The sequence below is a fragment of the Stylophora pistillata genome, chromosome 10 (assembly GCF_964205215.1).
Source record: "Stylophora pistillata chromosome 10, jaStyPist1.2, whole genome shotgun sequence".
Taxonomy (NCBI): Eukaryota; Metazoa; Cnidaria; class Anthozoa; order Scleractinia; family Pocilloporidae; genus Stylophora; species Stylophora pistillata.
In genome coordinates, this window is record NC_142528.1 from 3,963,669 (window position 1) to 3,988,664 (window position 24,996).

General features: G+C 38.3%; 1 protein-coding gene across 2 annotated transcripts; it reads left to right on the top strand.

Annotated features, from left to right (window-relative positions):
• The first annotated feature begins 85 nt into the window (after positions 1-85).
• Positions 86-24,951, top strand: LOC111324824 (voltage-dependent T-type calcium channel subunit alpha-1H). 2 transcript variants are annotated; one of them, XM_088735483.1, is made up of 27 exons: positions 86-322; positions 3,627-3,998; positions 5,838-6,081; positions 6,389-6,489; positions 6,981-7,155; positions 7,429-7,711; positions 8,062-8,154; positions 8,576-9,880; positions 10,013-10,164; positions 10,303-10,597; positions 14,673-14,831; positions 15,097-15,777; positions 16,081-16,157; positions 16,347-16,470; positions 16,712-16,780; positions 17,030-17,214; positions 17,725-17,851; positions 18,368-18,484; positions 18,782-18,871; positions 19,358-19,553; positions 19,772-19,920; positions 20,378-20,487; positions 20,736-20,881; positions 21,376-21,446; positions 22,075-22,153; positions 22,340-22,458; positions 24,028-24,951. In XM_088735483.1, exons 2-27 carry the CDS (start codon positions 3,872-3,874, stop codon positions 24,625-24,627), a joined length of 5,874 nt encoding a protein of 1,957 aa, XP_088591609.1. In that variant the 5' UTR covers positions 86-322; positions 3,627-3,871; the 3' UTR covers positions 24,628-24,951. The 2 variants fall into 2 exon arrangements, with proteins under 2 accessions (XP_088591609.1, XP_088591610.1); XM_088735484.1 differs by lacking the exon at positions 3,627-3,998 and having other exon boundaries at positions 287-322; positions 5,999-6,081.
• The last annotated feature ends 45 nt before the right edge of the window (positions 24,952-24,996 follow it).

Sequence of the window (24,996 nt, forward strand, 5' to 3'; positions counted from 1 at the left end):
ATATTCATTTGCCGGTTTATCCTTCTGTTCTGCATATTCTTATTTACTAATAATACCTGTGTTATCATCGCCTTGATGCACGATCAACCGAGTAACACCATATCTTTCCGGTCGTACAAAACCAAATAATTCTCCATCCGATACGTGCTTCTCTGAATTGGCAAACGACTTCCAAAACTGGAGATGCTTTCAGTTTTAAACTTTGTCAAATTATTGTTTTAATTTGTAATTTATACCGACGAGTTACTGAAAATCTAGAGAAAGCGGATCTGAAACTGGTGTTCATATATCTGAGCTGAAATAAGCGATATCTCGACAACAAGTAAGTCTAGTAATCAGGTTTTTGATGAAGAATTTCGTTCAGTACGTTCTAAATGCATAAATGTTTCGATTTTGACCTTTTGCAGATGATAAAAACTTTGCATTTGCCGAGGTACATATTTTTATGATTCATTGAACAGTTCAATTGCATCATCAATATAGTTTGTTGGTTAGGATAATATTTTTAGGCCGCTAGATGAAGATCACTTAAGATTCATATCTATGTTTCACGCCGACAAATTTACAGAGGAAAATGATCCTTTCCCAAATAGTATGAATATAAATACATGTCCATAAAATGGAGTTCTGTTTCGTTTTCTCACCATTCAAAATTCATATCTTGAAATTTGGGTTAGATTCGTCCAGGGAATCAAAGGCTGTATTTCTAGTGTTTAAACCGCTGATACAAGCTAGTCAGATAAATCCGAAGCCTAGCTTTCATGTTTTAAAAGATCAAAGAATCTCACCACTTTAGCTGTTTCTATTGAGTACGCAACTGTTTCCATAGAAGAAAGATATCCTAACACGTAAGTTAGCACGATTATGATTCGGGCTCTTATTTACACTGACGTAGATCTGCTAGTCAAAAGCTAATTCTTTGTGCCCTGTTTATTTATAAAGATCATCTAATATGGTCTTCTGAGTCAACAAGCGAAAACGTCGTTAGCATAATAGATCACTCTTCTCTGGTAAGTTTACGAAAGAAAACATGTATGATTTCTCAACAATTCTTGAATCAGTGAAAATTTTGATAAAGGAACATGTTCATTTTTCGATTTGCACGTCATATAGGCGACCAATGTTTTCCCTTTACACAAAGTTTATTTTTGCCAGTTAAAATATATCTTAAGGTTCGCTGTGTTTTCGATAGTCACTACCTCAGTTGGTAAAGGACAGCAAATAGGTATGATGGAAATAACTTTTTCCGCGTCTTTAATCAAACAGTTGACGTCACTCAGGGCGAACTGTTTTCTTGTCTTCGTCCTGACAAGTTTCAAGCTCGATTATGCAAATTCACATCCTATATAAGTTTTTATAACAGGTGGACAAAGCAAGTGAAGTCTTTCTTCTAGGTCTCTTTCTGCCTCATTTACCAGAGCGCAAAGTTAACTACTAAAAATATCACTTGCGGAAGAATTGGCAGTTCTCGTTACGAGCTGACTTACTGCCTCGAGCAAAAGTAGGGAAAAGTACATCCTTGAAAAGCGTGAAGAAAGATCGACTCTGTAGTTTTGAAAAAATGTGGCTCATTTGAACATAAAACATTAAAACAGATCGCCTACATCGCTTGCTAGAGAGTTCTCGTCTGATAAAAAACGCCAAATAATGGAGATCAAAATTAACCGAATGACCTCAGAACAGCGGCGGACTTTAAGTAAAGCGCTTTGTTTTGCTTTTTTTTTTTTTTTTTTTTCATAGCAAAGAAGAACCCGATTCTAGCATGGAACAGGTTTATCAATTTATGAAATCGTGAACCAGTTGAGAAAGAGCCCCACCTATCTAATGCAATAGGAGGGGATTTCGCAATTCTATTTTCATTGATAGATCAGGTGGTATCATCGCGTTTTTACAGCAGATACATCTGTAGCCTTCGAGACCAGAAACAGCAATATTTAATAGTCTGTCAGTGTTTTTACTGCCATTTTGAACCTGCTGTCCGTATAAAAAGAGGATTAAGAAAAAAATCAGCCTGCCAGTTACGGGCAGTGCGTTTAAATGCCAAAGGTTCAGCCACCCAGAAAACCAATCTGCAGGTGTTCTCTGTTGCTACGAACCATCCTACGTGCTCAATTATACTGATGTTGGTGGCTTTTCTTTCCTCACTGAACGCAAACAGTTCGTAGGTCCCCAAAAAGGGTTTCCTCCTGTCTTCTGGTCTTTCTGATTGAAATGCAGGTCATAGGGAGCTTCAAACGTGTACAGAGCATATGCTTATACCCGATATCTAGTAAAACATTTTATCGTTCAACTAGACTTATTCTTAGCGGTGAAGATTATAAAACTTTCAACAGTCGAAATTATTATGACTACAGGATCGTGAAAATTTTTTACTGAGGTTCATTGGTAAAATCGTTAGAAACATTTTTTGACGCAATGAAAATACTTAGCTTCCAAATGATATGAAAATACCGTAGATTAATTTCAAATATTTACTTAATTTATTGCTTATTTATCTCCCCATCGATCACGCGCGCTGATAGGAGCATTTTTGGTTTATATTGAGTAGTAAAATATGGCCTAATTCATAAAGGTGTGCATCTCTTTAAAAAAAGAAATTAATTTTGTAATGTTGGCCAATTTTCACGGACATTACGACTCCCGAATGACTTTTTTTTGGACATCAGAACTCGCAAACTGTTAAATTTGTTCCTTGTGTGATAAAGATCAAAATAGTCTCGATCATTTAACCTTCTTTCAGTCCCAGTCTTCCCCTGGTGAACTAAATATATCACTTAGAGATTACTCTGTAGAAACACTGTTTTATCTGTATGGCAATCGTTCTCAGCTATAATGACTATAAAGTGCCTCATATGCGACAGGGTTATCACGCAATGATAATCAGATTTTGAAATTTTATGTCGGAGAAACTAATGATCTTCGTACATATTGATCATAAAAAAATAGTCGTAGCGAGGGTCTTTTTTTCTGTTATACTCCATGCTAATATCAATTGCAGTTTCCTGCCGGCTCCATACCGATGTGTTTGCTTATGCATTATTTTTGAATTACTGATAAATTCTTCAGTGCTGACCGTAGAAAACTAGAAAACTTGAACCTGAAATAATTTTTTTTAATTTTCCACTGAAAAACCACAAATGTCAGCTTCTAACGGGCAGAGCTCCCTGCGGTTAGCTATGAAGACAAGACTTAAATTAATTTCCATAAGTTTATGTGAACTTTTATTCAGGTTGGATAGTCTTATTTTGAAAAACTGCGAATTAAATTTTTCAACAACTCTCTCTAAAAAAAAATTAAATGAACACAGGCCAATCTAGCAGAGGCATTTTGTCGAATTCAGTCCCTTAAGCGAGGGAAATAAGGTTTTAAATGCGCCTTAGGAAATATCATAGACAGGTGTTGTCTTTGTTAAACACCAAACTTACTTAAATGTCCATTAAAATTCAGGCTAACTAGCAAACAGGTCTCGTATTTGTGTGAATGGGTAGAGTTTTATAAAAGTGCAGCCGGCTTCACGGAGCGATATTTTATTACGCTTGCAATTTGTAATCGTTTTTCACTTTGGATTGTGGCTTTGCACTCAGATGTCCAATCCAAGGAAGTCAACCGCTTTTGTGTTTTGGTAGGTTGCTAAGACAAATGTATTTCTTACACGTCGAAAATTGAAATATTACATATGACGCACATTGTATTCACACCGGATGAGTGAAGCCACTTCTGTCGCTTGGATCAACACATTCATGGAAAATCACTTGGAGATTCGCAGATGTGATCGTATCGTGGTCATCGCAGGCGAACTGCCTGCTTAAGCAGATATGACCGGGTTACAACATCAAGGAGCGATCACCATGTGTTATAAATAAGCCCATCAATGGAAGAAAACAGGGAAAGAATCACCGACCACACCGACCACAGCGCTGAATTTGAAACTCTTTCTTGCTTTTTGATCTCCAAAGACAATAAAGCCAGGCGATGGATGATTCAGCTGATAAAATGGCCATATCCTTTTTATAAATTTGAGCACTGAAGTCATAGGAAGTATCATTGACAGGTTCATGGGTTTGACCGAAGCGTGCGCTTACCGCGTCAAATTTACATTTGTTGCTAATTTAGATTTGGCAGATACATAGCGCTAAAACGTAAGTCAAAATTAAAAAAAGCTTCATGATACCAAAGTTTATCGATATCAACAACCACCTTCGGTCGATAAGCTTCGCTATCAAGAACATCATTCAGTTCACTCTGATCTAATAAAATTCGAGGACAAAAACATACTTCATGAGATTAAAGACGGAACTTTACGATTTCAGTGTTGCTCTCGTTGGAAGAAAAAGAAAATTAATATTTCGAATTATTCCTTTTGACAAACATGTTCTTATAAACAAGAAAGTTAAACTTTGTATTTCCTTCGAAGAAAGTTTCGGTAGAAACGAGTGTTTTGAAACCTAAAACCCACTATGTGTATATATATATATATATATATATATATATATATATATATATATATATATATAAATGTGAGGGCAGAGCCTACCTTGGCATAAAGTGCTCAATGCTGCGTTAGCAGAGCTGGGTATACATTAGTTGAAGAATCAAAGAGGACTCATCGATTCTCTGTTACTCTGAGTTTCGCACGTATGTATATATATATACATATACATATATATATATATATATATAGTCGTTAATGGAACTCTCAGGACAACAAAGGTACACCGCGGAGGATCAATAAAGATTTGCAGTCCAAACCTTATAGCCAACACGAATGTAGAAAGTTTAAAAAATTGCGAGGATGGACAACTTCTGACCAAAAAAGTATAAAAAATCTTTAATAAAAAACGTATTTATATGTATATATACGTGCCAAAGAATTAAAGAAACAGTACATTTTATTTTTTGAATCATTTCCAATAATTCGCTTTTTTTAGTGGTGTAAAATGGTCGCAATTGTCAAACTTAGCGAAGGAAATATTTTATTTTTAAAAACTTGATATAGCAAGATGAAATAGAGTTTCTGACTCTTCTTTATCAAAAAATTATCGTACCTTTAATCGGCTCTATTTCAAATCGTTGATGGTAAAATAGGTCGTCGTAAGCCGAGAACCAAAACAAGGTTAGGACACCTTAAAAATTCAAAAAGGGTTAATTTTTTTAAAACGTCATATCTTGACGAAGTCATGTGGCCAGTGCAATTTTACTTAGCTTCACGATGCAGATTTCGAAAGTATACCGAAACCATTTTGTTTACTTTCCTCTTAAGTGAAATACGCATCACAGGTGAATATATATGCTTTGGCTTTGAAAATTGCTCCGACGCGCTATATAGCTGTTTTGTCACCAAGAAGCTGTTTCGACTGTATTTCAATTTCGGTCATTTTACTTTATGTCGAAATAGGAACAGTTTTTACCTGAAGTCCATGCTTATAAAGAACTGACTTTGTTTTTCTCTTGACTTTTAATAATTATAAGCTGATAGTATTTTGTCATCTTGGCGCAACTAATGAATCATACAGCTGAAATAGGATGTGTACACTTACATACGAGATCTTGTCGAAAAAAACCTAGTTCAGCAATGTTGCAAGGGAGAATAGACTTAAAATTTTCATTGATGTTATTAAAAGTGGTTCATTATTTTAATTTCAATTTTCGTGCAAACGGTCAAACCTCGTATAATAAATTCATTTCTGAGTTGAAAAATACACAAATCTAATATGTTTCCATGGAAACAACAGGTATTTTGGTTATGCGTGACAGCTTCGCGATAAAGATCTTTTAAAAATTTTCCAACAGGAACGCACAAAAATGAATTCTTGAGACTTTTCCTTAATTTTGTTCCACATGGTTCGAACGTATAAGCATGTCGGTTATACTCATCAATTGTCTGACATTAGCGATGTATAATCCGCTGGATAAGGACTGCAAATCTACCCGGTGCCAAGTTCTGGAAAATGTGGAAATTATCGTCTTTGCTTTCTTTTCGGCTGAGATGATAATAAAGATGATAGCGATGGGTGTTACTGGCAAGAAAGGTTATTTACAAGACAAATGGAATCGCTTGGACTGCTTCATTGTCATCATTGGGTAAGGGCATGTTAGCTAGAGTAAGAAAAAGGCTTGATCACATGGCATATGTATGGGAGACACAGTGGCCTTATTGTTAGCGCCCAGGAAGCGTTGTGGCTAAGTGAGCCTCTTGGCTCTAGTACAGAGTACACTCTCAACGCAAATTATATCTCGTAAGTTTATCATGATCACGTTCTTTGCGTTTGTATTTTTTCGAGAACGTGTTTTTCGTGAATGTGTTTCGTGTACGTTTCCATTCTTTTAGATTTAATAACCTCTGTTATCAAACTTTAATCATAATTATCTATGCTGTACTTTTCTTTAGGGTGATCGAGAAAGCCGTCGTCCGAGTCAATGGGAATTATCTCACTATTATTCGGGCCTTTAGAGTTCTGAGACCTCTTCGAGCTATCAACAAAGTCCCAAGTATGTAAAACATATTTAAGTCTACGAAATTTGCTTTAAATCTGTATACAAATACAAAAATTGATGAATAAACGATCTTTTTTAAATGGTTTATCAATTTGAAGGTATAAGTATATTTATTAACCTTTTAAGGAAAATTTTATTGAGTGGACGAGGCTCAGTGAGCCTCGAGAACGTTTTCTCAAAGTGTCTCACAATAGCGTAGCTCCACTTTCTGCGTATAAACAACACACAAACCATAATTTTTCCATTCGCCCTGACGAAGGGCTAACGCTCGAAACGTCAACTTTGAAACTCTTTACGGTAGCAATTTACATTATCCCTTGACTCAGTTGATAAAACCCAACCTCGTTCCCAGGGCCCCAACCAAGGAAAAGGGCCCTGGGAACGAGGTTGGATAAAACCCAAATGACCTTGTTACTCCCACTGACGTTACTTACTCTCTTTATAAACATACACGGGCAACTTTAAAAGTATTTTCTATTTTGCAGGTATCCGTATCTTGGTGACTCTCCTTCTCGATACCCTTCCAATGCTGGGGAATGTTCTCCTCTTGTCTTTTCTGATATTTTTTGTGTTCGGGATTATCGGAGTGCAGTTATGGCAGGGAAAACTGAGAAACAGATGCTTCACTGAGTTTCCTGAGAATTCAACCTTTCTCACCAGGTGAGCTGCTCCGTTCCTATCATAGCCTGGGACGTTAGTCTCTTTTCGGATCCGTTAGAAAAAATACAATTTGACGAGTTTAGCGTCACATATGTAGCACTGCCATATAGGCTTTCAGATTGGAAATATATACATTTTGGCAGTAAAAGCAACACCCACAGGGTACTCATGCTAATACGATTCGCTGGTCAGTTTGCGGTCGGGATACTAAAAAATCAAAAGCCATCTTCATGCATAGCCTCTAACAACTTATTGCAATTGTGATCCTTTCAGATATAACAAGTCGCAATTTTACCAACCATCGTTCAGCAATCCAGATTTCGTCTGCTCCCTTTCAAAAGATTACGGAACGCGTCTGTGTTCTGATATCGAACCAAAAGAAGAAAATGTGTCCACAAAATGCCCTGATTCGTCTGGAAACGTCTCCGCTGAGATAAAGCGAGTCACTTTCAACTGGAGTCAGTATTACAACAAATGTAAAACAAGTGATCAAAACCCATTCTATAACACAACATCGTTTGATAATATCGGTATTGCATGGATCGCCATATTTCAGGTAAGGAAGGTTAACCAAAATACATAGATTCAAATGTAGTAATTTTTCAAAGAGAATAACCTTATTCAAATCGAAAGGCTCACGTCGCGCTAAAAACTGATCGAAATCGTTGACTCAACCCTGAATTATAAGGGTGGCCAATAGTGCATAGGCAAACCATCTATTTTGAGCAGCCAATAAATTCAAAACAATCGATGAAACCGTCCTAAAGTGTGGGATAGGGTGAACGACCAAGGTGTGATTGTTCCCTGTTTTGTATCTGCTTAGTGTACATGTAGTTTCTTTTTGCTCTATACTCGCCGAGGTCGAATGCATCACTTAAGATGTACAACTTGATTCGATGTCAACAGGTGATCACTTTGGAGGGATGGTCAGATATCATGTATTTTGTCCAAGATGCTCACAGCTTTTGGAACTGGATCTATTTTGTTGTCCTCATAGTGGTAAGAGAAATATTCCTACGAATGTCTGCTTTTCTCTACCTTGTCTCCCCTCCCCTCCCCTCCTCCTCCTCTCTCTCTCTCCCTGCCTCCCTCCTTCCTCCTCGTCTTTTCCTTTTATGTCTGCCTTTCCATCTCAACCTCCGATATACCACCAGATTTATTTCAGCAATGGAACACATTTTTCCGGGCTCCATAACGCGAGAAAGCCACGCGGGGTGTTGGGAGAACACGAAGAAAACTTAGAAATCACCCGCCGAAGGTTTTTTATTTATAAGCTTTTTGAGTGGGCTGGAAACTAAATTGACCAATCAGACGGAGCGTACCATGTTCATTTACGTTATAATAAGTGATGAAGCAGAAGAAAGGTCTAGTCTGTGAAACTAGCCAGTTAATGTAGTTGTACTATTCTCCTCACTTACAGATGGGCTCTTTCTTTCTTGTTAACTTGTGCCTGGTCGTAATCACCATGCAGTTCCAAGAAACCAAAGCTCGTGAGATAGAACTGATGGAAAACAGCAAAGGCGAACAATCGCTTGAGTCACCAAAACTGCTAAAAACCTTAATGAAGTATTTACAACATTTTTGCAATTGCAAACCGCAGGAAAAAGAACACGTGCATCATCATCATCATCACTTTTATCATCATCATCATTTTCACCATCATTTGTATAATTGCTTTGTTCCCCCCTCTCCAGTTATTGGAACTGATCACGAGGCCGCAGCAGGTGATCCCAGCTTTTTCCCTGATACGACCAATTTTCCAAAAATTCAGGTCGAGGCTGAAGAAACGACCTGTTCCCACTCCTGTGTTGAAGAATCTCCGATTTTGCAAGATTTTCTAGCACCACCTTTCACTAGACAATCTTCTAGAAGAAGTTCCAGAACCTCTATCTGTTCGCATGCTCTTTCAATCCACGCTGAAACGTCTTCAGCAGTTTCCATCGAAGAAATTGTTACACAAGCGAAGACAAGCGTAACGTTAAATATCCCTTCATCACCAGTGGCAACTTTCTTCGCGTTCTCGTCAGACAACAATGCAAGCAGGAAAAACTCAACTCAGTCTAGGAAAAGGGAATTTTCCGCGTCCACGTTGACATCAGCAGAAATTAATCCACATCATGCACGCACAAGTACGTCGCAGAGTGAAGACGTTTTTTCAAAGACAAGTAAAGAAGCCACGGAGTCTTCAATTCAGCGAAAAGATAAAGAGCCTTTGAAATATCGTCGATTCAGCCAGCCTGCACATGCTAAGTTAGCTCGCACCCCGGCATCTGAGATTTCTTTCCAACCTTCTAAAAGTTTGGAGACCAAAGAAGCTGATGATTACAGAGATGTTGAAGCAAACCCGGAAATGGTAAACTTCGATGTTATATCTTCGTTAGAAAGTGACTTAGAGAAAAGCGATGCGACCCAGGACCCACCATCAAATGATTTAGTCTCGACCAGTCAGGCCAATGATTGCCAAATCGATGATACAGTGAATACAACGCTAAAAAGACCCTCATTAAAACGCCGAGATATTCCCGCTCAGAGTGAAGATGACATGTTCGAAAGCCTGTTGAACTTAAGACAAAGTGCGACTTATGATGTCACAGGGAATCACAGCGCATGGCGGAAGTTAAGAATCATCTGCAGAAAGACAATCGAGAGCAAACAGTTTACTATTTCCATCATGGGCGCCATCTTGTTGAACATGATTTGTATGGGTCTGGAGCATTACGAACAGGTGAGAGGGAAGAAGTCAAAATCTGTTCGAATAGAAAGTTAACAGTAGTTATTCCTCATATGCATAGCTCGTTTATCACTGACATTGCTCCAGTGAAACTCACATTAATTTTTCTCTCGTTTTATCCTTCAGCCTGATAGATTAACTGTTGCCCTTGAGACCATAAACATCATTTTTGTTTCCATTTTTGGTATTGAAATGGTTATTAAGTTGCTTGGTTATGGTGTGACCTCATATCTAAGCGAGGGTCAAAACGTGTTTGATGGACTCATCGTTACTGTCAGGTATGTGAATTTATATAAAAATAAGAGAAAGTTTTATCTTTTTAGTTAAACTTAGCCACCATCTCTTTATCTCATTAGGATGGAGGAAAATCTGGCTACAGAACTTTCTAATTCTTCCTTTTGCTTATAATTTTGCAGTGTATGTGAAATCGTACTCACCAAGGATGCGTCCCTTTCGATATTTCGTAGTATCCGGTTACTCCGGATCTTCAAACTGGTCAGACCGGTTCGATACCAGATGCTAGTTGTTGTCAAAACTATGACGAGTGTGATGACGTTTTTCGGATTGCTGTTTCTGTTCATTTTCGCGTTTGCTATCCTTGGGATGAACTTGTTTGGTGGAAAGTTCATATTTAAGAACGCCGAGGGAAAGCAAGTAACCTCCCGAAGTAATTTTGACGACTTTTTGTGGGCTATGGTGACAGTGTTTCAGGTGTGTTTGTATCTTTTTTCGGTGAAGGTATGAACGTTTGACTCTGCCACCCTCACAAAGGTTCGATTTGTTGATAACGACATTCTACCCCCAAATGCCCTAGTAGCCCTTAGTGGAATGTAATTTTTTTTACATTTCAAACCGAAAGCAGTTTTTTGTAAGCTATGTTAAATATATTTACGTCATCAGCTTTTTAAGGTGAAGACAAACCATGGAAAGGTCATTCAAAAAACTTGCATATGCAGGAAAAATATTTTGACCATTAGATGACCGCAAGGGTCATATACTGGAAGGCACGCTACATATATTCTTACATCATTCTGCTGATGATGATAATTGTGATAGCAGTGGAGTTGATGATGTTACAGCTTTACTTTTTGTTAAAGATAACGGTTGTTATGTTCTGAAAGTCGTTGTTGCTATTTTTGTTGTTGTTTAATTTAATATAATAATAAGTTCTTATATAGCGCATTAAAATTGAACTCTAGGCGCTTTACAACTACAATTAACAAAATTTCAATTAAAAATCCTATACATGCAATTTTCGCTACTCTATCTAAACTAATGAATTATTACGTGTTATACATAAATTTGACAACGTACGATATCAAAAAATCTGATGGCTTAATTTTTGAAAAGATAAGTTTTCAATAAGCGAAAGGAGTCAACAGATTCGGCGTTTTTTATGCATTCAGGTAGTTGATTCCACAAATACGGTGCAGCGTAGGAGAATGCTCTTTGCGCATACGTTTTAGTTCGAATTGTTGGGACCTCAAGTAGATCCATGTTCGATGAACGGAGGTTTCGTGCTGGAAAATATCGACTAAGAAGTTCAACAAGATAGGTTGGAGCCATGTCATTTAGTGCTTTGTATGTTATCAACAGTATCTTGAATTGAGTTCGTTTTGTGACCGAGAGCCAATGAAGTTTCATAAGTATAGGTGTTATACTGTCTCTTGATTTAGCACCGACTAACAAGCGGGCAGCTGTGTTTTGGATCCGTTGGAATTTTTCGATGTCACAAATCGGTAGACCGTACAATAGGCTATTACAGTAATCAAGTCTCGATGAGGTGAAGGCGTGTATCAGTCTTTTATTTTGTTGCGTCGAGAGGTATTTACGAACGCGACCAATATTTCTGATTGCTAGAGACGACGATTTACAGATGGAATTTATATGCGAGCGTAAGTTCATCACAGAGTCAAGCATGACGCCCAGGTCTCGGACAGTATTAGATAAATTAATGATGTCATCTCCAATATTGATATTACAGAAAAGAAGGATTTTTTGAGAGGCGTGAGAGGAAGTGAATGATTTCTGTTTTTGAAGGCTTGCACTGCAATCTGTTTTTCTTGGCCCACTCCATGATTGCATTAACACATGATTTCAATCTTTCCATGCCCAGCATTCTGTCAGAGGAGTTTATCTTTATGTAAAGTTGGGAATCATCAGCATATATCATACAGATTAGGCCATGTTCAGCAACAATGTCTTCTGTAGGCGAGGTATACATTAGAAAGAGTAGGGGACTAAGTACTGATCCTTGGGGTACACCGTAGGAGATATGTCGAGGCTTAGAGATGGAGTGTTTGATCTTCACTGACTGGACACGATGTTCTAGGTATGATCTGAACCATTTTAGTGCGATACCTCCAAAACCGAAACGTTTCTCCATTCTTTCAAGTAATATGTTGTGGTCGATCGTGTCGAACGCAGCAGAAAGGTCTAGTAAAACAAGTACTACTTCTTCTTTTTGATCTACAGCTCTTAGGATGTCATTTGAGACTTTTAGTAATGCAGTTTCAGTGGAGTAGTAGTTGCGGTATGCTGACTGCATCGCTGGAAATAACTGGTTCTCGACCATATATTTGTATATTTGATTTGCAACCACCCTTTCGATTGTTTTCGAGAGAAAAGATAGATTTGTAATCGGTCTGTAATTTGAGAGACAGTTCGGGTCCAATGAAGGCTTCTTTAAAGATGGACGTACCAGGGATTGTTTTAACTGATCAGGAAAATCTCCGTTAGCCATAGAGGCGTTGATACTCTTGGTTATAATTGGCGTCAAGTGTGGATTTGACTTTAGATTCGTGTTGAGATGGGATCCAGTTGACAAGATTTAGTTGGAGATTGAACAATAAGTTTGTGAACAATATCAGTAGATACAGGTTGAAAAGTTTGGAACGACGAGGTGACTGGATAATTGACGTTGATGTCGGGTGCTTGGACAGTATGGGAGTCCAAATCCGATCTTATTTTCTCAATTTTTTTGATAAAAAATCGTTGGATTTCAGTTTCGGTCAATGTATCCCATGAATCATTATTAGGGAGTGCAGCAGTGTTCTTTGATAAGAATAGACGAGATACCATCTTGAATAGTTGTGATTGGTCAGAGGAGCTGATCAGAGTCCGATAATAGTTTGTCTTTGTCGCTGTTAGAAGATCATTGTAGTGTTTGCAGGAATCAATAAATATTTCGTGGTGAATTTGAAGACCAGATGAAATATATCTTCTTTCATGACGACGTTTGTCTTGTTTAGCCTTACGAAGTTCATCAGTATACCAAGGAGAATGCGGTCGCAGAGTGACCCATCTCTCGTTCACAGGAGCATGTTGATCAAAGATAGACAAGAGATTAGTATTATATTATGTAGTCAGCTCAGTTACACAAGACTGTGGATTAGTAATGAGATTAGATTCTTCGTTGTCTTTGATTACACTAGCTAAATCAAGCCTTTTGGTGTTTCTGTGTTTAACATGTAGTATAGAAGGTCTCGGTTTTGTACATTTCACCTTACAAGTAACCAAATTATGATCTGAAATATTGTCGGCTGATAGAATGCGAACGTCCGTTATAACATTATTCTCTTCACGGGATAATATAAAGTCCAATGTGTGGCCCAGGCGATGAGTGGATCCAGATACATTTTGCATTAGATCAGTGGACTCAAGGAGATTTAGAAAGGAGGCAGCTTTAGGATTTGATAGATCATCAACATGATAGTTAAAATCACCGGAAATTATAATGGACTGCCTTGATAATGTAAGTTCTTCAAGAAAAGATGAGAATTCTTGCAAAAAGCTATTTCCAGTGTTGTTCTTTTTGCACAGAGGAGGGCGATAGAGAACAATTAAACGGAAAGTCTCACTTTTGTTGGATATGCTCACATCTAAGTACTCAAATGAGCTTTTGTTCATGATGGAATTTTGCAGTACGGTATAACCATCTCGTATCAACAAAGCGACTCTGCCGCCCTTACGATTCCTTCTTGGTATGTGGGGGAGTTTAAAACGCAGAAGAATGTTGTTGATGTCAGTAATAACATGGTTATCATCCTCGGTTCCTTTAAGCCAAGTCTCTGTTATGGCCAGGATGTCTAAATGGTGGGAGATGACCAAATCGCATAAATGAGTCGATTTCTTAACAATCGAACGTGCATTGAGGAGAGCAAAATTACTGGTGGATTTGGTTCTCGGTAGATGGCCAAGGCGTGTGATAGAGATTACATTGTTGATGTTTCTTGAGTAAATTTTCTTTGGTGGTCGTCGATGCGTAGAAACAATGGTTAGAACGTAATGATATTCAGAATCTTCGTTTCGAATAATTAAATCTTCCTTCGGTTGAGAAATTGCTCCAAAGTCAAATTGTGACGATAAGAAACTTATTTCAGGACCAGGGTTATAAGCAATGTCACCACTTAAAGTAAGGCGAGCTTGGTTGAAGGTGGCAGTTGAGTTAGCGTACTATTTGACTTTGGATGCGTTGTAACCTTTAGGTCGTAGACAAACAAAGCGAGGCCGATTAGATGTTGAATACCAAGGTAGTAATACAGCAGAATTCCACTCGTTAGGATACAAACAATGATTCTTGCAAATATAATAGAAAGAGGAAATGTCTAGGCAATCCATACGTCGTTTTTCAATCGCAATAATATCAAGAACTGTGAAAAAAATAAAGAAAATCAAGCAGCGACATGAAGCACGTCCGTTGCCCATAATTAGCTTAATTCGCTTGTTGTTGCCGTTTATCCGCTCAGGATTCTTAGATACATATGGATTATTTTTTTTGAAACAGATCCTGACTCAAGAGAACTGGAATCTCGTGATGTACGATGGAATGCGCGCCACAAGCCATTGGGCAGCCTTGTATTTCATAGCACTGATGGCTGTCGGGTACTATGTATTATTTAACCTGCTGGTTGCTATCCTCGTGGAGGGATTCACAAATTCAGGGGTAATTTATTGGAATTTAGATTATTTTTGTGATATTACCTGTGGCAGTTAAAATTGAAGAATGGTGTTTTTGACAACCTCATCACACAGGCTTAGTCCACGAGCGATTTCTAAATTTACGAACTTCCTCGCCCCGTGTCCATGCAGGACGCTGTCCTAGGATAGAGTGACTTCATTCCGTTCTTCAATGCATTTGTTTTCGATGCATCCATCGAAACACAAATTTTACTTGACAAATTGGCCTAACTCACTGCATTTTCCCCCAGAAACGTAAAACTATGCCAAAGAATGAACCAGGAGCATCAAAGAACGAAGATGCACCCAAACCAGCCTTTAAAGAAGTTGAAAAGCCTCATATTTTAATATCTTGTAAAGATTCTGAGGAGTCTTGCCCCGGGCATTATCAAGAGGAACCAGTTCCAGAATTCTGCAGTCATGGCGTGAGAAACGCGTTGGGGTCGACATTTCAACTGAGGTCGAACTACACGCCGAGTCTCTCGTTAGCAACGTTAGAGCCATTACAGGACAAGAAACCCCCAACTGCTGCTCAACCGACAGAAGCGAACATGACCATGCCGCAATTAAAGCGCATGCGCCAGGCGTCAGCGTCAATTATACGAAAAACTGGGCAAATGGCTCACAGAACGGACTGGCGTCATGACGAACCCATCTTCTCGGTGCATAATAGAGGCTTTCTCGGTGACGATATGGAAACCAGAGGCAAGTTACATCTTGAGGTCTCTGAAAGAGAAAGATGCAACAAAGCTGGTGGTAAAACACTTGAGGAAATTGTGTCTCCGACCATGGCTTGCAGTTTGTCATTTCCAAATCAATCGGAAGGAACAACATCGTATCAATCTCGACCCGAGTCACCCCACATGATCTTTCAAAACAATAGCAGCGATGAGATGTACCAACCACGAGAATGTCATCTTCCCGAAGCTCAGGTAACACCAAACGATCTTTCTGACGTTTGAACACATATATTTTGAAGCCACATCTTTGGCGCACTTTTTCCTTTTCCTGTTTTGAACAGGAGATTGCAAAATCACTATCAGAAAACCTTGCCCAGATCAATTATATTTACAACACTTCATGTCAACACTATCGAACTCCTTTACTTGATATGTTCTTCATACGTGAGCACGAGCGTGTTATTTGGACCCCGTCAATGATAATAATTTTAGGGGAAGCCCACTGATTTTAAATCATATGGATACAACTTTAAATTATCTTTCTCTTTGTCAAAGGAGTGTACAAAGAAAGTTAACAAGATAACACGGAAAAGATCTGACTGGTCTTTGTTTCTGTTCTCTCCCTCAAATAGGTAAGCTGTTTTTCACTAGATGGCTTTGACGTTTCAGATGGTATTTTAGTAGTCTAAAACTTTACGAGAAAAATTTTATACTCATGTAGGAAGAAAAGGCTTTAATGCGAACACTTTGAAACGCACTTTCAGTTATTCTCCACTGTATTATTACTTCATAAAGCCATCGCTTTGTTTTTTCCTCATCAGCTTCCGTCGCGCTGTTATGGTTGTGTGTGAACACAAGTATTTTGACTACGTGGTGCTAGCTTTTATCTTGATAAGCTGCGTGGTACTGGCACTAGAGGAGCCTAACATTCCACAATATAGTAAGGTAAGCTTTGGTGACCAGACTCCCATAGGCCATTATTCATTCTCAGTGTAAGTAACTCGTGGAAAGCTATTTATTAAAACTGTGCAAAAAAAATAATAAAAAGGATTTTAATAACATTTTACGGCCATAGACATTTCTCACCAACGAGATGATACGACTTCGAGTAACACGAATTAATTTCGATGAATATTCGTTCGGTTCGTTATCTTGTTATTTATCTAGAGTTTCAATTTCTTTTCAGAAACGCCAAATAATCGACATCGCGATGCATATATTGACAGTCATCTTCACTATTGAAATGTTAATGAAGGTACACTTTTTGTTTCAGATTAATGGTATAAATTAATATGTAATCGACGATTAATAAACCGGCTTGAATCGTAAGAAACGTTAGTGTGCGACAGATATTTTTGGCTAATTCACGTTCTCAAAAGTTCTCCCACTCATTGAAACTCACTATGTCCGTCGAGTTCCTTTGGGAGCCGTCTCATTAAAAACCTGTCAAATAAGAAAAGCTAGGGATCCTAATAAAATAAATTTGGAAAATGATATTCCATAGATCATAGCCCAAGGCTTTCTTCTGGGAGCTGGTACCTACCTAAAGGACGGTTGGAATATCCTGGATGGGATACTTGTACTTTTCTCCTGGATTGACGTCATCATTACGTACAGCCCTGCCGATGCACCAGAAGTACTTGGAGCTCTCAAAGTCTTCCGTGCGTTAAGGACTCTAAGACCTCTGAGGTTAGTTTTTTCATTCCGCGGAAGACACTGTTCAAAAGGCAGAACGTTCAGAAATGCTCGGTCAGTGAAAGGGGCCATTTTTCAGGTTAAAGGTGCTTGAAAGATGGAAAGGAGTAACAAAAACTGCAATTGCCTTTCGGTCAACTATCTTGAGAATACTTCGTGTTTTCCTTTGCTCCTAAAAAATACCTGAGGGATTAATATTTTACTTTCAGTGTACAGACCTTATTTCAGTTTTTATAATTATAAAATGTTTGTTTGTTGTACGTGTACTTACAAGTGGGACATAAAAGAGCGTGGAACTCAGTTTGCATAATCTCTGTGCAAAATTCATCGATACCCCCAAACCCAAAAAGTGTCTGTATTAAAGCGAAAACTACTATTTATACTATAACTGATACACGGAACTTGAAGGTTTCTTTACTGCGCAGATATAGCGAAGGCTAGGAAACGAAACAAATGACATCGGAATGAATACATTTTAACTTTTTGATAACCCATTTCTATCAGAATGATTCGCCGAGCCCCAGGGCTAAAGCTGGTCGTTCAAACTCTATTATTCTCTTTGAAACCGATTGGAAACACGGTCCTCATTGCTGCCATTTTCTTCGTAATGTTTGGAATCTTAGGGGTCCAGGTAAGAGTAATTTTTGTTTTAGGAACACAATCATTCTACAAATGAATAAAGGCTGATAGTCTCTAAAGAAACGGTTTGGGGCTGTGTCGGTGGGGGTAACGAAATAATTTGAATATATCAACAAAGTTGAAATGATAAATTGGCCACCGTTACGATTATAAAAGCTGACGTTTCGAGCGTTATCCCTTCGCTCCGACGAAGGGATGACGCTCGAAACGGCATCTCTTATAATCGTAACGGTGGCCAATTTACCATTTCAACTTTGTTGATATATTTAAATTATTACAATCATTCTACGTTTGCCATAATTTTTCATAAATGGCGGTCGAACTTTCCTTAGAATCTATCTTTTTTATAAGGTTCATCCGTTCCCATTCTCAGCCAAGACACTTAATTGGCTCCTTACGATGCAACTTTATTTATTATTCATAGCAATATTTTAATTAACCCACGGAGTACAAACGTTTGAGAGTCCTGGTTGAACAATATATTTCTATTTTTTTTTTCTTCTTTCAGATCTTTAAGGGAACGTTTTATCATTGCGAAGGAGACAGCGAAGTGAAGGACAAGAAGGACTGTAGAGGAGAAGGTTGCTGGCAAAACCGCATGTACAACTTCGACAACTTATTTAATGTAGGTCTTCACATATCATAGTCATTTCTCGTAATATAAGTTCCTCGTGAGTAAAAGACTAAGAGTTGGTAATGTTAAATGAGTTGGCAATGTTAAATGTAGTTAGCCAATTGCAGTAAAATAAAAAAAAATAAATTAAACCATGAGACCTTCAGTCAATCACACATGATGCATGGATTTAGCCAAATATACTATTTGTTCATCTGGTAAATAGAGCGAAATCTTTTTTTTTTAACGAGTCATGGAGCTAGCTGAAAATAAAATTGAAAGTCGTTCCAACTGTGTTCTTATTTATAGGCTTTGATATCCCTTTTCGTGTTTTCCACGCGCGATGGATGGGTAGAAATTATGCACCATGGTATCGACGCTGTTGGAATAGACAAACAGGTGGACTACTTACCAATAAGTCTGAATCTATTTATGAGCCTAAAATGACTCAATCTTGAGCGTGTGTTACTGATGCTGTTTCCTTGCCAATTGTCTTGTTCCTGCTTATTTGTCGAGATGGAATTATCCTCGTACACCCTAACATCAGTATGCATATTCTTCATGCTGTTATCTAGACATTTCATAAAGTGCCGACATTCAAGAGCTTCTTTAGTTGCTGATTTTCAGTTTGTGGTGACCTTAATGTGTGATTCAGGGGTGATATTCTTCACTAGTAGGGTTTAAAGGGTTAAGAACCAAGTTAAAAAAAGATTGTCTCGTCCAAGAACAAGATCTAACATTTCAGGAATCTATTCCTTTTGCGAACTCCTTTCAAACGATTCTAATAACCTCATTACTACAGTAACTGGTTTAATAAGTGATTTGTTTACTCTCTCTCTTTCCCTCTCTGCTATATTTAATACAAGACGAATTTTTCCTTTTCAGCCCATCAAGAACTACCGTGAATGGAGACTTGCGTATTTCATTCCTTTCCTGATGTTAGGAGGTTTTCTTGTTCTTAACATGATTGTGGGGGTCGTTGTGGAGAATTTTCAGCGTTGTCGAGAAAGACTAGAGGACGAAGAGCAACAAAGGAGACGGAGGAAATTGCTCGAGAAGGCGAGAGATAAGAACCAGGAAGGCAAATACAAATTCATGTTTTCGAAATCTTGACAAACATTTACCAGTGTGATACGAGAAAAGAATTCTTAGGTGTTAAGCACTGACTGGCACAATGGGGTCTTGTAACAGACTTTTTTCAGTTTCTGATGCGAACGGTTGATTTTACGTGAATCTGTAACAGTAGCGGCATTTGTACCGATTTATTTCATTTAGTTTTTGCCCCTTCATCATTTACAGAAGTTGACCGAACATATTATGAGAGTTACAGTCCTTGGCGACGCCACATTCATGACATGTGTCTTCACCTGTACTGGGACGTGGCCATCGCCATTGTGATTTGCTTAAATGTCCTCTGCATGTCTCTGGAGCACTACCAGATGTCCAAGGTGAGAAACATCATGAGACTGTCTCACTTTGCTCTATCTCTTGACACGCATGTCTTGTAATGATCGTTTCGAGACCCGTTTCTTTTTTCCTCAAAGCAATGCTTTGCCCTTGATTGAAAAAGATAAAAATATAGTTTTAAATTCATATTACTCGTCTCTCGATGCAAGCTGAACAGTACTCAGTATCTGGAGAGGGTTGAGATCGACATATTTATATAGAGCTTTGAATGTCAATGTTTTTCAGTCATGTCAAGTTTGGGAGGCTTCCTCTACCGATAAAATATATCGATATAATTTTCATTAATATATTCCAGATAACTTCTTTTTGAGTTATTTCCAGTTTGTGAGTTTGTATAGTGTATGCGCATGTTAGCATCTACCTATGGATAACTGCACAATATATGTAGATATGCTCATATTTACCTTCTTGAATTAACCAAATTCCTTTCATTTTCAGGCGTTCCAAAGATTTGTAGACACCGCAAATTATTTTTTCGCTGCCGTCTTTGTTTTAGAAGTGATCTTTAAATTCATTGCGTTTGGATTCGTGCGATTTTTTAAGGATCGGTAAGTGTATGATTGATATCATGGTTATGTTTTGTTATTCAATAAAGAAGAGTTATGCCTTTACGACCTATGACGTACTTCTGGAAGATTATGAGGAATATACGAAGCAACCAAATCAAAATGAACGTATACAACGTGTTCTCTATTTTTGTATGACCTTTGAATTATGGTACAAACTTTATGGTGAGCCTTGAGATTCACCGTAACTAGGATGTTATAACTGAACCGATTCATGATTTGATCCGCAGGTGGAATATTATTGACCTGGTAATTGTGATTCTCTCACTGACGGGGATACTTATCCAATCCTTGCGCACCACCAAAGCGCTAGGCGCCAAAGTGCCGATCAATCCCACGGTTGCACGATCTCTGAGAGTACTGCGAATTATCCGAGGTTTGTTAAAGTTTTACCGAGCTTGATTATTTAATTTGCCTTTCATATCCTAGATAGAGAGAATGTTTTAACCAGAACTCCTAAATCTCCTTACACCTCCTAGAAGACCCCAAAAGGGGTGACCCTTTGGGGGCTGGATACAGGTCTCAGTCCCCAGCCTAACTCAGCCCCAATTTTTTTTATAAATTATTCCCAATCCCCGTTACTTAGAATCATTTCTCAGACGACAAAAAAAGCTTCGCAGTCGATTTTTGCCCACGTAGCCAGGGGATTCTTTAATTCTCTGCAATTATTTTTCCTTCGGCGCTTATGCTTTGATGAATTTATCATTTGTTTCGACGGACAAATGTATCAACGCACTCTTTCAAAGAAGAAATGATACGAGAAATCGTTTTCAAGGTTCTGAAGGACTTTCAAAGTTCAGTTTAATCAGTGAGATTTCAAACACAAAGCTGATCAGCTCCTCTTTATGTTGTGCTTTGTCTTCATGTTAGTACTCAAGCTCGTAAAACTAGCAAAAGGAGTTCGTTCGCTGCTGGACACTTTGTTCGAGGCTCTTCCTCAGGTTAGCACAGAGATCATCAACTATGATTTTTATTGATATAACTTGAACTGAAGACAGCCAGTTAATCATTATAACATAACCAAAGTAAAGCGCGCGCTCTGATTGGTCAATTTAGCGTCCCCCATTTGCCCATGGGTGTACGCTACTGACGTGAGCAAATGCAAAGACTATTTTTCCGCGCGCGATTGTTTTTTCTGGTCACGTAAGATTTGTTAAATAAAAGGGAACTCTTTAGCTACAATGTATCTATGTTATGTTATAAAACAAATGATAAACACCACAGCGTACACTATTGAGTTATGGATGCACTTGGGAGGTTTGCTAAGCACTCAAGAAGCTAGAGTCGCTCTCGGCTATCGCCTCGAGCGACTCTTACGCTTCTTTCGTGCTTAGCAACCTCCCGCGTGCATCCATAACTCAATAGTGTACGCTGTGGTGTTTACCATTTGTTAATTAGATTACATTACTTCGTAATCATTGTTTTATAATTATTCTTCTCGTTGCCACCGAACCTCATTTCAATAGAAATGTTAACTTTCTTGTCGCGAAGATTCGCGTTGCTATCTGCACACTGGTATTTAGCAGAATAAAAGTAAATCCTTTCATCGTTTTTCTTATTTTATTTCAGGTCGCAAATCTTGGGCTGTTATTTCTGCTTTTATTTTTTATCTACGCCTGTCTGGGTATCCAACTTTTTGGAAAATTAGGTGAGGAAATATTTCATTAAAATGTACGTAACAACCCTTATCTTACGGTGCTTCTTACCGGCAATAACGAAGAGAATAAGGCGTGACAGCCGTGTATTAACTAATATTAAATCAACCTGAAAGCGAACCTTTAGTGAATTTGTTATACGTGAAAGGTCACAGTGTAGTTTTCTTTCCGTTTTACAGACTGCACTCGCTCGTCATGTCAAGGACTCGGTCCGCATGCGCACTTCAAGGATTTTGGCACTGCAATGCTGACTTTATTTAGGATAGCAACAGGAGATAATTGGAATGGAATATTGGAGGTAAAGGAATCAAATAATTTGCGAATGACCTATATATCAGTCACTAAAAAAGTGACTCATGTATCCGACAAGAACAGACTCATATCGCACTACTGAGCAACTCTACACCAACAGAAAGATCTTTATTTTTCATCGTGCCATGTCGGCCGGTTGGATAAAGAAAAATAACAAGTGTGGGTCGCATGAAGAGTCGGATCCTAGCCTTCAGATTCCGAACGCCGATGCTCTCGGAGCGCAGGTTGTCGAAGCGTTAGTCATATTATCATCGACAAGCGTTCTTTCAAGGACTACTCTCATCACTACGATAAGATTACACGACCACCGATGATTGTTAATCAAATTTCATCACTTCAGGTTTAGTTGTGCTATTCGGAGGTCTCTCAAGGTTAAGGTGTTGGGATATGCAAAGTGAGGGTCTTGTAATAATAATAATAATAATAAATAATAATAATAATAATAATAGCAAAAATAACATCATTATGGATGCCCTCGGGGGGTGGTCACGGGAGCTGGATGTCATGATGTGCGAGCTGGTGGGAGGCAGAAGCACAGACGTACTGCGAAAGATGCAGAGGGCAGTGCTCTCGGGCACGCTGAATATTGCCCGGACTTTCAAGGTGGCAGTTTGACTTTATGTTAGAAGGAGGACCGTAGACACGACGGAAAAGCTTTTTAGGATTAGTTAATGTACATTTATTTTATTACTCCACGGCTCACAGGTTACGGTTTTCGCCCTGTGTTGCCTGATTAGAATGTAGCATTCAGTTGATTTCTCTGCGACATAATAATAATAATAATAATAATAATAATAACGAATATTTATACAGGATAGCCCTTCAGTGCAGGAGCACTGTTATCAATGGGATCCTGTCTAAATAACATAATATAAGGATAAAAACTAGAATAAGATAAGAATGACTACGCACCTAACTAAATGCCCTATGCAAAAAATTGATCGAAAGACTCCCTAAATGGTACCCTACTGCTAATTTGCTTGATTTTTAAAGGTAAAAAATTAAAAGCTGGGCCTCCTAAAAAATAAAAACTTTTCCGAACAAAGTCAAGTCTCACTTTCGGCAGAGCAACGGTGGTCCCTCTGTTCCTCGTATTAAAATCGTGGGTTAACAATTTAAAATATTCTTTGAAAGGACTACAAACATTGCCTTTTAGGCAATCAAAAACAACTGTGTGACAGGAATTGAAAGTAGTTCTTCTTGACCACCATTTAGGAGAGCTTATTGGTGTTCTTACGCTCTGAAATCATTTTTGTATCAGTCCTTTTCAGTTGTGTAGTAGCATATTTAAATTCCATTTTGTTTTATGAAACTCGGGAGCACGATCTCAAAATCAGCGGTTTTTGAAGGGCATTTCTTCAGTTCTTCCGCTGGAGGCCTGGAGCAACGCGGGAGGCCTGGAGCAAAGGTTCAGGGATCTATTGCTAATGAGACCTAATGCTAATGAGAACCTGTTTGCCGGCTCATGAGTGTTAATATAAAGTATAGAAATGATTCGATTGAATTTAAACGCCAGTTCTTCCCAGATCTTAATTTACATATTTTTTCTCCCAAGGACGCTTTACGTTTGAGTTGCGGCGAGTCAGCAGAGTGTGTCAGCCGATACATAGCACAGCTGTTTTTTGTGACGTTTGTACTGGCGGCGCAGTTTGTACTGGTCAATGTTGTCATAGCTGTTCTTATGAAGCATCTGAAAGAATCTAAGGAGAAGATTGCTGCAAATATGGCCGCCAAGGACTTGGAAAAGAAATTGAAACTTTTGACCACAACAGCGAAGAATTTTATCCTGGCTAAAGCTAAGAAAAACGATCTGTCTATCTCGCGGCGACGTTCCATAGTACAGATCGGCTTAGGAGGAATAGAACTCACTCAGCTCAAACATGGCACCCCTATGAAAAACATTGATTCGTCTTTCCGTGCAGAGTTTGCAAAGGCCGATGCGATTTTTCAAGAATTTTTGCTTTTACATGAAAATCTGCAAAAAGTTAAAATGACCATCTGCCGCACTGCGTCGCATAACATTGAAGTGACGCCAGCCCCGGTTACGCCATCTCTTCGTCAAAGGTGTAATAGCTTCTGCGGTGTTAGGGAGCTTCACAGCTCAGAATATGATTTAGGGAAATTTACTGTATACAAATCTGGAGCCAAGCTGTAACCTAATACTGTTGTGTGTGTGATTGGGGAAAATTTTAAATGCTGGATAGACTAAAGGCCTTTAACCCTCTGAGTGAATCAAATGAAACTCCAATATGGAAAAATAAATTATTCGTATTTATTTTCAGTGGATAAAATATTTAATTTTTGCCAGGATATTAACTAAAATAGCCAAAAATATATCTTAAGAATGAAAAATTGTAGAATAACAATTTTAAATCATGATATTTTTACAAAATTCTTTGATAGGTGTGAGTGTCACGTTAAAATGTGTACATAAACCAACCAGCAATGTATACAGTTGAAATAAACATGGATTAAGTGACCAAGCAGGCTCTTCTTGTTGAGCAGCCAGGACCTTTAGTTTTGT

Bases quoted from the DNA above. Each gene is read 5' to 3' on its own strand.
- LOC111324824 (XM_088735483.1), top strand. From the start codon at position 3,872: ATGGAAGAAAACAGGGAAAGAATCACCGACCACACCGACCACAGCGCT. The intron at 16,158-16,346 runs GTAAGCTGTTTT...TTTCCTCATCAG, and splicing joins CTGTTCTCTCCCTCAAATAG to CTTCCGTCGCGCTGTTATGG. The intron at 17,215-17,724 runs GTTAGTTTTTTC...CATTTCTATCAG, and splicing joins AGGACTCTAAGACCTCTGAG to AATGATTCGCCGAGCCCCAG.